General features: G+C 36.3%; 1 protein-coding gene across 18 annotated transcripts in view; it reads left to right on the top strand.

The window, feature by feature from the left end:
* The window catches only part of HERC1 (HECT and RLD domain containing E3 ubiquitin protein ligase family member 1), a 171354-nt gene that overhangs the window by 29914 nt on the left and 128198 nt on the right, over positions 1-13242 (top strand). For all 18 annotated transcript variants that reach the window (XM_088797280.1, XM_088797278.1, XM_088797275.1 and 15 more), the window contains exon 2: positions 11995-12950. In XM_088797280.1, coding sequence (XP_088653406.1) covers positions 12021-12950 — 930 coding nt within the window. In that variant the 5' untranslated portion in view covers positions 11995-12020. The remainder of the gene's footprint in view (positions 1-11994; positions 12951-13242) is intronic.

Genomic DNA, 13242 nt, shown 5'->3' with positions numbered 1-13242 from the left:
AGTTTTTTTTTCTCCCCCAGTTTTATTGAGATATGATTAACAAATAACACTGTATTAGTTAATGGTGTACATCAAATTATTTAGGAATCCAAACACAGCAATGCAGAAAGTCATCAGCATACAAGGGAAGAGAGTAAGAGAATAAGAAAGCAAAAGAGAAGAACTACAAAAACAATCAGAAAACAATAAAATGCTAATAACTACCTACTTACCAATAATTACTTTAAATGTAAATGGACTAAATGCTCCAATCAAAAAACATAGGGTGGCTGAATGGACAAAGAAAACATGACCCATACATATGCTGCCTACCAGAGACCTACTTCAGATTGAAAGACACATACAGACTGAAAGTAAAGGATGGAAAAGATGTTTCATGCAAATGGAAGTGAACAAAAAGCTGGGGTAGCAATACTTATATCAGACAAAATATTAAAATAAGGGCTGTAACAAGAGACAAGGGCATTTCATACTGATAAAGGGATTAATCCAACAAGAGGATATAACTCTCATAAACATTGATGCACCAATGTAGGAACACCTAAATATATAGAGCAAATATTGATGGACATAAATGGAGAGATCAACAGTAATACAATCAAATAGGGGACCTTAAAACTCATTAACGTCAATGGATAGATCATCCAGACAGAAAATCAGCAAGGAAACCATGGCCTTAAGTGACACATTAGACTATCTGGACGTAATTGATATTTTTAGGATATTTCACCCAGAAGCCGCAGAATATACATTCTTTCCAAGTGCACATGGACCATTTTCCAGGATAGACCATATGATAGGTCACAAAAAAACTCTCAACAATTAAAAAGATTAAAACCATGTCAAATATCTTCTCCAATCACAATGGTATGAAACTAGAAATCAATTACAAGAAGAAAACTTGTAATTGATTTGTAATTGTAATTGTAAAACACTTGTAATTGTAATTGTAAAACTTGTAATTGTAAACTTGTAATTGTAAAACACGCAAATATATGGAGGTTAAATAACATACTAAACAATGAAAGAGTTAACAACAAGATCAGGAAGAAATCAAAAGATACCTTGAGACAAATGAAAATGAAAATACAATGACCTCAAATCTATGGGACAAAATAAAAGCAGTTCGACGAGGGAAATTTATAGCAATACAGGCCTACCTCAAGAAACAAGAAAAATCTCAATCTAACCTCACATCTAAAGGAACTAGAAAAAGGAGCAAACAAAGCCCAAAATAAGTAGAAGGGAAGAAATAAATAATAAATATCAGAGTGGAAATAAATGAAACAGAGTCTAAAAAGACAATATAAAAGATCAAGGAAGCCAAAAGTTGGGCTCTTTGAAGAGAGAAACAAAATTGACAAACCTTTAGCCAGTCTCATCAAGATAAAAGGAGAGAGGGCCCAAATAAATACAATCAGAAATAAAAGAGGAGAAATGACAACCGACACCACTAAATACAAAGGATTTTAAGGAAATACCACAAACAATTATATGCCTCCAAATTGGACAACCTGGAAGAAATGGAGAAATTCTAGAAACATACAATCTTTCACAGCTGAATGAGAAAGAAACGAAATCTGAACAGACCAATAACTACTAATGAAATCGAATCAGTAATCAAAAAACTCCCAACAAACAAAAGTACAGAACCAGGAGGCTTCATAAGTTAATTTTACCAAACATTCCAAAAAGAAGTAATACCTATCGTCAAACTATTCCAAGAAAAATTGAAGAGGAGGCTAGGCTTCCAAACTCATTTTACAAGGCCAGCATTACCCTTATACCAAAACAGAGAAAGGCATTACAAATAAAGAAAATTATAGTCCAATATTTCTGATGAACATAGATTGAAAAATCCTCAATAAAATATTAGCAAACTGAATTCAGTAATACATTAAAAAGATCATACACCATGATCAAGTAGGATTTATTCCCAGGATGCAAGGCTGTCTCACTATTTGCAAATCAATTAATGTGATACATTACATAAATAAAGGACAAAAATCATGTGATTATATCATTAGATACAGAAAAAGCATCCGGCAAAATTCGACATCCATTTATGATAAAAACAGCCACATGGGGATAAACGGAACATACCTCATCATACTGAAGGCCACATATAACAAACCCACAGCTAAGATTGTATCAAAGGTTAAAAGCTGAAAGCATTTCTTTAAGATCAGGGATAAGACAGGGATGTCCACTTTCACTGCTTTTATTCAATATAGTATTGGAAGTCCTATGTGTAGCCACAGCATTCAGACAAGAAAAAGAAATAAAAGGCATCCGAATTGGAAAGGAAGAAGTAAAACTGTCATTATTTGCAGATGACATGATACTATATATAGAGAACCCTAAGGAATCCACCAAAAATCTGTTAGAACTATTAAATGAATTCAGTAAAGTAGGATACAAAATTAATATTCAGAAATCAGTTACATTTTAATACACCAATAATGAACTATCAGAAAGAGAAATTTTAAAAAATCTCATTTACGATTGCTTCAAAAAGAATAAAATACCTTGAATAAATTTAACCAAGGAGATAAAAGACCTGTACTCAGAAATTCATAAGACATAGACACAAATAAATGAAAGGATATACCGTGCTCTTAGATTGGAAAAATTAACACTGTTAAAATGTCCATACTACCCAAAGCAATCCCTGTCAAAATACCAAAGGCATTTTTCACTAGAACTAGTACAAATAATCCTAAAATTGATATGGAACCACAAAAGACCCTGAATAGGCAAAGCAATATTAAGAAAGAGGAACAAAGTTGGAGGTACTGCACTACCAGATATCAAATTATATTACAAGGCTACAGTAATCAAAACAGCATGGTATTGGCATAAGAGAACAGATACATAGATCAATGGAATAGAATAGAATGCCCAGAAATAAATCCATGCCTGTATGGTCAATTAATCTATGACAAAGGAGACAAGAAAATACAATGAGGTAAAAACAGTCTCGCCTATAAATGGTGTTGGGAAAACTGGACAGATACATGCAACAGAATGAAATTGGATTTCTTTCTTATACCATATACAAGAAAAAACTCAAAATGGATTAAAGGCAAATTTAAGACTCAAAACCATAAAAATCCTAGAAGGAAACATAGGCAGTAAACTCTTTGACATTACTCTTAGTAATGTTTTTTTGCATATGTCTCCTTGCGCAGGGGAATGAAGAAAATTTAAACAAATGGGACTACATCAAATTAAAAAGGTTTTACATAGCAAAGGAAACCATCAAAAAAAGAAAAGACTGCTTTCTGAATGGGAGAAGATACATGTCAATAAAATATTTGGTAAAGGGTTAACATTCAAAATATATAAAGAACTCATACAACTTAACTCCAAAAAACCCAAACAATCTGATTAAAAAATGGGTAGAGGATCTGAATAGACATTTCTCCAAAGAGGCCATTCAGATGGCCAACAGAGATATGAAAAGCTGTTCAGCATCACTAATCATTAGGGAAATACAAATTAAAACAATAATGAGATAGTGCTTCACACCTGTCAGAATGGTTATCATCATAAATCAAAACAAGTGTGGGTGAGGATGTAGAAAAAAGGGAACCCTTGTGCACTGTTGGTGGAATTGAAATTGGTACAGCCACTATGGAAAACAATAAGGAGGTTCCTCAAAAAGTTAAAAATAGAACTACCATATGACCCAGCAATTCCACCTGTGGGTATTTATCCGGAGAAATTCAAAACACTAATATGAAAAGATATGTGCACCCCTATGTTTATTGCAGCATTATTTACAATAGCCAAGATATGGAAGCAACCTGAGTGTCCATTGATAGACAAATGGATAAAGAAGAGGTGGTACACAATGGAATTTTGCTTGGCCATAAAAAAGAATGAAATCTTGCCATTTGCAACAGCATGGATGGACTCAGAGGGTATTATATTAAGTGAAATAAGTCAGAGAAAGGCAAATACCATATGATTTTGCTTATATGTGGAATCTAAAAAACAAATGAAACAAAATGGAAACAAACTCATAGATACAGAGAACAAATTGATAGTTGCCAGATGGGAGTTAGTTGGGGGGCATGGGTGAAAAAGATGAAGGGATTAAGAAGTATTAATTGCCACTTATAAAAACAGTTACGGGGATATGAAGTACAGCATAGGCAATAACATTGTAATAACTATGTATGCTGTCAGATGGTTATTAGTCTTATCACGGTGATCATTTCGTAAGTCATATAAATATCTAATCACTGTTATACGCCTTAAACTAATATAGTATTGTGTGTAAACTAATTGAAAATTTTAAAAATTCTAATTTAGAAATTTCTTTCATGTTATCAACTGTCTTACGGATTTTTATTTGATAATTAAAGTATTTGAAATCTAGTATGTGCTCTGTAAAGGTTTGTGAATTTAAATTTTTTAATTTCATTTTAAAAGTTAAAATAATTTACATTAGAAACTACTGAACTTAGTCATATTTCAGTACTCTTCATATTAAATGAAACAGGTTCATTAAAATTTGCATAAGATGTAGCTGTTGGAAAATGTATTAGTTGGTGAATGGACGTACGTGATGATACTCTTTAGTGATGGACTAGATTTAGTTTTTAAAAATGTATTCCTTCTGAGTTTACTAGTGGTTCAAATGGACAAACATAAATTGTCTTCAGATTAATTTGAAACAGGGACCTTTGTGTCCCAAATTGTAGAAGCTAACATAAGGTTTTAACAAAACCATTACAATAGGCAATATTTAGTAACTAAGAAAATTCCCCCAATTTTTCCTTCCCAAGTTTTAAGATCTGTGGAGCAGAAACTTGTACTTTAAAATGCTATTGCTGAATTTTTAAGTGTTATAATTTGTGAGTGTTCATTTAAATTTTCAAGTAGGAAATGGATGATTATTCCTTTATCTTTTTTTCTCCCACTGTTGATGTGAGGTTGGAGGCTTGGGGTAAGGTGAGGGAGAACTCCTAGCTATTCCAGGATAGAAGTGTGGCATTAGTCTCAATTTTAGGTAGTTAAGTTGAAACATCATTTTATGTTAAAAGCACACCGTATATTATGAAGAAAAAAATTAAAATTGTAGGAATTTAAAGTAATTTCTTGCTTAAAATGGTACCCCAAACTCTTGGAAGTACACATTCAATCTACTCTGCTGCTGGAGCTATATCTGGGAAGAGGTTTGAAAAGTCAGCAATATATTCTGCATTTGGTGAAATTATTTGTCCTTTTTTGTGTTCTTTCCAGAAGGGGATAGAATGTAGTAAGATTCAATTTTGTATGTTATTAAACATTAGGGTTTTGTTTTAAATATAAAGGTTTATAGTATTTTAGAACTGGAAGGGACTTTAGAGATCATTTCATTTGAATCTCTTATTTTTTAGGTGTGTTCTGGGAGGGTAAGTGATTTTGTCTAAGGTCATTTTTTAAGTATTAGTGTCTTAATTTCCCGACTCCATTCTAGTATTTACTGAATCATGCCTGTCTTCTCTGTAGCTGAAGGAAGAGGTTGATAAAGTGGCTTAAGACATTATGGTTTGCAAATGTTAGTTGATTGAATATAAAAATATAAACTTTGTGAACCTACTATATACTTTCTTGGAGTTTTAAGGAAAATGAAAAATTAAATCAGTTATCAATGATTGTACTTTGTCCCTACTTATCAGTGTAGTGTTAACAACTACACTGAGAAGTGATTGCTTAGTTCAACAGTTTTGCTTTGGTTTGGAAGAGTTGTGGGATGTCAGCATTGGAGATGGCTATGGCTGGTAGATAATTTAGCTTTGAAATGGATGGGCTGAAAACTACTTTTTTATACAATATTTGAAGAAATATTAACTTTATTCTGTATTTTAGTGAGAGGAAATTAATTTATTCTCACTTTTCTTATTCAGAGAGGGTTTGCTGATTGTAGCTGATGTAAATGGGGCTTACTATTGAAAAATTTAGATATTCCAGTTGATTTTAATTTATTATATGTGCTTGAGCACTGAAGGAACCAGAATTTGTAATTTGAACACCATTGATGAATTGTTTTTTATTCTTTTATTTGCCTACAACATGTGTTAAAGAAAGGACTAAACAGAACTTAGCTAGTAACTCAAAAGTTTTATTGAAAGTGTTGTTAGTTTGATGCAGTATTTTGTTTTTTGAGCCTCTCTCTGCTGATTGTAGTTATTTTGCAAAGCGTCATCACCTTATCTTTAGCAAATCTTGCTGCATTGATGATTCATCTTTCTGTTTTATGAAATGCATCATCATAATATACCTAGAGGTTATGCTTGTGATTTTTATGTATAATACATATGCAAAATGACAAATTGTAAATAAAACTATCTAAAGAGTATCTGAGGTAGCAGGCTGATTGATGCATTATCTCTAGGGTATTTGTCCCACAACTGAAGATTTCTATCTGCTTGAGGAAAGGACAAACACCATTAAACCTACATTATTTAATTTTTGTTTTAGTTAGAAACAAGACAGATAATCAATTCTTTAAAAAAAGAAAATTTTAGGTGGAGATCCAGTCAAGATGGGGGAGTACTTGGTAAATACTGTGCTTGCCTCCTCTCATGACCATATCAAAATTAAAACTGAACTACAGAACAATCATCATTAGAATCATCTGAAGTCTAGCTGAACCGAAATCCCACAATGAAGGATGCACAGAAGAAGCCACCTGGGCAGTGGTAGGAGGGGCGGAGACGTGGAACGAGCTGGTCCCACACCCATGTGTAACCATTAAAAATTGTAAGGGATATCTTGGCTGTGGAGGTTCCCCCCGGAGGAGCAAGAGGTCCCAGCCCAAGTTTCCAGTGCTGGGAAGAGAAGTCTGACTGGCTGTGAAAACCAGTGGAGTTTGTGGCTGAGATGAGATGGAGGGCGGCTGGAGTCCTAGGCGCTCCTCTTAAATGGCCTGCACACAGACTTACTTGCAGATGGACTTTTTTACTCTGTGCTCCCACACGGGGGCAGCAGCTTGAAAGGCACCAGGGACATACGGGGAGGAGCTGCATTTTCTGGCTTCAGGGCAAGGGTTGGAGGGGCAGCTTTCTCCTAGACAGAGGAGCTGGTGGAAGCCATTGTTTCTTTGTTGAGCCCTCCCCCATCCCAGCGTGCAGACGCAGGTACCGCCATATCTGAGTCTCCATCAACCTGGTTGACCCCATTTGTTCGCCCTGATTCTTTGAGACCCTGCCCCACCCAACTGTCGGGCCCTCCCAAGCCACTTCTAGTGGCTTTTCCATACAAACAGCTCGTTTTTGGCTCATGGTGCAGACTTTCCTAAAATCTCTAAGATTCACAAAACCCAAACAAGTAGCATCTGGCTTTGAGCAGCCCTCAGCCCAGCACTATTGACAGCCAGCATCAGTTTGTGGGTTAGCCTCTTGAGGCACCTCCAAGCCTAGCATGAGTGGTGGCCACATACCATTGCATTGTGCTCATGCCAGGTGGCCCTAGGCAGGGCACAGGGTGCGGATGAACTTGGCCTGCAGTGGGAGACCCTGGGGCTGGCAGGCCCAGTGGGCAACTTTGGACCCAGCTGGAACATCACCCACTGCCTCCAGGGACAACACACCCAAAGGGCCTACTGGGCAGGCCCCAGAGCCCTGCTAAAGGGAATCCTGCTCTGTATCATCAGCCCCTGCACCACAGCTCCTCCCCTGTAGTGGCGGCCTGTCCTTACAACTCATCAGCCCGAGCGTCAGTCCCTCCTATTGACGTTCAAACAGCAACCAAGGCTCAACTGCAAGAGGAGGGCACCCACCCCACCCTTCCTTCCTCCCTCCCTCCTTTTTCCCTCCTTCCTTCCTTCCTTCCTTCCTTCCTTCCTTCCTTCCTTCCTTCCTTCTTCCCTCTTTCCTTCCTTCCTCCTTCCTTCCTCCCTCCCTCCCTTTTTCCCTTCCATCCATCCTTCTTTCCTAACTTCCTCTCTCTTTCTCCCCCTCCCTCCTTCCTGCTTTCCCTCCCTTCCTTCCTTCTTGTCTTCCTTTCTGTTTGTCTTTTTTGTGGTCCATTTCTGATATTATTTTTGAATTTCTGATTCAAGGTTTTTTATATACTCAAATGTTTGAGTGTGTTTAATTTTGTATAGATTGGTACCTGTTATTTTCTTCTGCTTTGCTGTTATCAGGAAGATTTCCCTCAGTTGATATATTTGAAATTTTCTTTCCTGATTTTCTGCAATAGCTCTGTATGGACTTTTCTCTTGTTCATTTTTATGGTATTGGTGTTTTATAATATTCCTAATTTAATGACACCCTCTTCTGTCATAGCAAAATCCAAGTACTTTAGAGGGTTTTTTGTTTTATTTTGTTTGAGAGGACCTTTGTTAAGTCTCCACTTGTATGGTTCTCTTTTGTCTTGCAGAACCCTCAACATTTCTCCCTTTCCTTTTTACTCATCACCACCCAGTTGCCAAAGGATGCATCTCTCTTCCTTTTTGTCTTTTTTCTCCCATCTGCATTTCAAAGAATTCTCATTTAATCACCCATCTTTTAAAATTAAGTTGCTCCTTTAAATCATACCTGCCTCTTTAAGTTAAATCTACTTTGAAATCTCTTCCTTGTAGTCTGTGGTCTGTTCTGCCTGGACACTTTTCCAGTATTTTCACATTTTGTGTGGATTTAATCTTTCTGGAAGTCATTCCAAATCACCTTCAGGCCCCTTAATTATCTTTCCTTTTCTGTCCTTTCTGTGGTTTTTCTCTTAGTCTGCTTTTGCTGCCATAAAGCCTGTGACTCGTTGGAGGTGATAGCGGTGATTTTTCTCTTTTTATTCACAGTTAATTTTCAATTTTGTCATTCTGTATCTTCAAATAATGCTGCAGGTGTGATTTTAATGTAGACTTTATTTTTTCCTTCTTTTTTTTCTTACTGTTTGGGAAGATAGTTATGTAGCTGCCATTGTCCTCAGCTCTCTTGGAAGTCCTGAATAACTTAATAATTGGTGGTGGCACAACTAGCCATCCCCTTGGAAACAAGGAAATTGGAATCCAGTTTTATACCATGTAGAACTTACTTAAAATTCCAGATGAATATAGGACTTATTTAAATTCCAGACGGAATTTAAGACTTGCGTGTGGAAAAAAATATATACCTCAAGAAAATCTGGGCAAATGTCTGTGTAATCCAGAATTCCTGAGTAATCTGGGTGTGCGGGTGTGGGGATGCCTATTGAAGCAGGAATAGAAAGCAGAAACTATAAAAGAAAAAAAATGTGTGTGTAAACAGAAGACAGAAGAAATGTTTGCAATGTTGAGGACAGTGATAAAGTACAAAAACCTTTTACAAGTTGACGAGAATGGTAACCAAGTAGAAAAACACACGACTGGGAGGATAAGCATTTTCCAGAAGAGTGCATCCAAATAACCAATAAGCATGAGATGTGCAGATTTGTTAATCAGGGAAATTCAAGTTAGAGCTATAGCATGTCCCTTTACAGCTGTCAAACTAGCAAAATAAAAAAAGCAGAATTACCTATGGCTTGCAGGGATGGAGGTAAATAAAGTACTTTTATATCTTCTGTACAATGTTTAATAAATACTTAATGAAGTGGGAGGAGGCTTATGGTCCCCCCCGCCCGCTTAAGTACATACTTTCCAAATATCTAACAAAGATAAATTAAGCATAGTAATCAAGCTTGAGAAGGGAAGTATCACTAGATGTTATATTTAGAATTGAACAGGGCATATTGAGAAATAAGAACTTCCTTTTAATTAGTGTGGGATCTCTAACACTGGAGCTCTTTCTTGAATCTACCTGTATCATGAAAATGAAATGCCCTTAATCGAGTGTTTGAGGATCTTTCTCTACCACCAACTGTTAACGACTGCCATTCTGGGGACTTGTTTAAAAAGCAGGAGTTAGTCCCACCTCTCCCCTAATATTTTATGAGGAAATTTTTCAAACATAACAGAAAAATTGAAAGGTTTAAAAATGAACAGACAAAAAAAAAAGAACAGACATATTCTCACCACTGAGATTCTACCATTAATATTTTACTATACGTATTTTATCGTGTAACTGTCTATCTATATCTATCTAATCTTTCCACACACACACATCTTATTTTTTGATGCATTTTAAAATAAATTATCAGTATACTTCCCCCAAAATATGCTTCAATATGCATATCAACTGGAGTTCAATATTTATTGAAGTAAAATTTACATGCAATGAAATACAAAAATCTTAAGAGTATATTCACTGAGTTTTGACAAATGCATACACCTTGTAATCCAACCTTACCATCACCTCAGGAAATTCTGTCATGTCTATTCATGCCTTTACCTTCTAGGGACAACCACTATTTTGATTTAAGTCTTTTTATGACATACCGTGTTTCCCTGAAAATAAGACTTAACCGGACCATCAGCTCTAATGCATTTTTTGGAGCAAAAATTAATATAAGACCCGGTTATATTATATATTATGTCATGTCATTTCATGTCATATTACATTATATATATTAAAGACCCGGTCTCATAGTAAAATAAGGTAAAATAAAATAAAATAAATTTTTGTAATAAAAAAAATTATATTAATTTTTGCTCCAAAAGACGCATTAGAGCTGATGGTCCAGCTAGGTCTTATTTTGGGGGAAACACGGTATGTTTTCTTTTGGGTGAGTCCCTAGGAGAAGAATTTTGGGTCACTGAGTAGGTATATGTTTAATTTTGTAAAGAACTACTAGACATCTTTCTAAAGTGATTGTTCCTTTTTATACTCCTCAAAGATTTTATAAAGCGTTCTAGTTGTTCTACATCCTTGCTCACATTTGATGTTGTCAGTCTTGTGAATTTTAACCATAACTGTGGACGCGTAATAGTATTTTTGTTTTTAATTTGCATTTCTCTGATGAATAATGAGGTTGAGAACTTTTCTGGTGCTTATTGGCCATTTATATAGCTTATGAAGTTTTTTTAACACGTTGCGTGCGGCGCGGTTTAAATCCCTCGTGAAGATTCTCGTGATCTGTACGCAACACGTTAACATCTTTTGCCCATTAAATTATGTTGTCTTTATTATTGAGTTGTAGGAGTTCTAAATGTATCTTGGATAGTCCTTTGTGGGATATATGTTTTGTGAACATTTTATCCCCGAGGACTTAATTTTTAAGTACTTTTTTTAAAACAAATAGTTATTGAGCACTTAACTATGTGCTGGAATACAGCAGTAAACAAAATATACAAAAACATTCCTGTCATTTTGGAGTCACTGTAGTTCCTCAGTACAGCTAGGGAGACCAGTAAGAAGTCTCCTTCAGTGATCCAAGAGGTGATGGCTTAAACCAGGGTTTTAGCAATGGTGGGGGTGAGAACTGTTTGGATTCTCAGTATTTTTTAAAGTAGAGCTGACTAATTTAATTTGGAGTATAAGAGAGGGAGGAATCAATGATGACTCCCAAGGTTTTTGGCCAGAGGAACTGGAAGGATGGGGTTGCCATTTATTGAAATGAGGAAATCTACAGGCAGAACAGGTTTAGGGGAGGCTGACGGTAGTGTTGGATTAGGAATTCAGTTTTGAATATGTTAAGTTTCAGATGCCTATTAGATATCTACATGGAGAGGTCAAGTGGGCAATTATGTATATGAGTTTGGAGTTCAACTCATTATACATATATGGGTTGGAGATAGAAATTTGGGAGTTATCAGCATGTAGAACCCACTGTTATACTGACAGTGGGACCAGAACCTGAAGAGAAAAGGTAGACAAATCACCAATTTTTAAAATAAACTTTTTATTTTGGGATAATTTTAGATTTACACAAAAATTGCACTGATAGTACAGCGTTTCTATGTGCCCTTCACCCATTTCCCCTTAATACTAACATCTTATGTGACGAAGGTACCTTGCTGTGAACTGAAGTCCAGGCTTTGTGTTTCACCAGTTTAAAATAACTAATTGTAATGTAAGATGGAAGTTTAGAAACATTTTATGAATCATCCTTATAAGTTTTTGACTTCATTTTCTTCTCCCTTTACAGAACTAATGGCTGAAGAGTAAATCAACATGGCAACTATGGTTCCACCAGTGAAACTGAAATGGCTTGAACACCTCAACAGCTCTTGGATTACAGAGGACAGTGAATCTATTGCTACAAGAGAAGGGGTTGCTGTTCTGTATTCTAAACTGGTCAGCAATAAGGAAGTAGTACCTTTGCCCCAACAAGTTTTGTGCCTCAAAGGACCACAGTTGCCAGACTTTGAACGTGAGTCTCTTTCAAGCGATGAGCAGGACCACTATTTGGATGCCCTTCTGAGCAGCCAGCTGGCCCTAGCGAAGATGGTGTGTTCAGATTCCCCATTTGCTGGGGCCCTTCGGAAACGACTGCTTGTGCTCCAGCGTGTGTTTTATGCACTTTCTAATAAATACCATGACAAAGGCAAAGTGAAACAGCAGCAGCCTTCTCCAGAGAGCAGCTCTGGGTCTGCAGATGTCCATTCTGTGAGTGAGCGGCCCCGGTCCAGCACTGATGCACTTATAGAAATGGGCGTCCGAACTGGTCTAAGTTTACTATTTGCACTTCTGAGACAAAGTTGGATGATGCCTGTGTCGGGACCTGGTCTCAGTCTTTGTAACGACGTTATTCATACTGCAATTGAAGTCGTGAGCTCTTTGCCACCATTATCTTTAGCAAATGAAAGCAAGATTCCTCCGATGGGCTTGGACTGCTTATCACAAGTAACAACATTTCTTAAAGGAGTAACTATTCCCAATTCTGGGGCAGACACTTTAGGTCGGAGGTTAGCTTCTGAGTTGCTGCTTGGTTTAGCAGCTCAGCGAGGCTCTTTGCGGTATCTTCTTGAATGGATAGAAATGGCATTGGGGGCTTCAGCAGTTGTAAATTCCATGGAGAAAAGCAAATTACTATCAAGCCAAGAAGGAATGATCAGCTTTGACTGCTTTATGACGATATTAATGCAGATGAGGCGTTCTTTGGTATGTATTATAAATCTCAACTTTAAAATTCTTACCTAACGATTCTGGGAGAAGTCAACCCAGCTTTTAATGAATTTGTAGTAATAGTGAATGATTTTAGAGTTCTACTGGTGATTGTTAGGTTAGTTAAATGTTTTATATGCTTTGAGTAGAGAAGCTTTTCTACATGTTGATGTGAATATGGAATTCAAGGGCAAGCTAGTTGATACAGTATTAAGACCACTGGATCGGGAGTCAGAATTTTAGTTTTAGTTTTCTGGCTTATGTGAACTTGGGAAATTCATCTAACTTT

Source organism: Rhinolophus sinicus, chromosome 3 (assembly GCF_057876585.1).
Source record: "Rhinolophus sinicus isolate RSI-liver-muscle chromosome 3, RSI-T2T, whole genome shotgun sequence".
Lineage (NCBI taxonomy): Eukaryota > Metazoa > Chordata > Mammalia > Chiroptera > Rhinolophidae > Rhinolophus > Rhinolophus sinicus.
The sequence above is the reverse complement of the archived record's forward strand: the minus strand, read 5'-3'. Positions and strand labels throughout refer to the sequence as shown.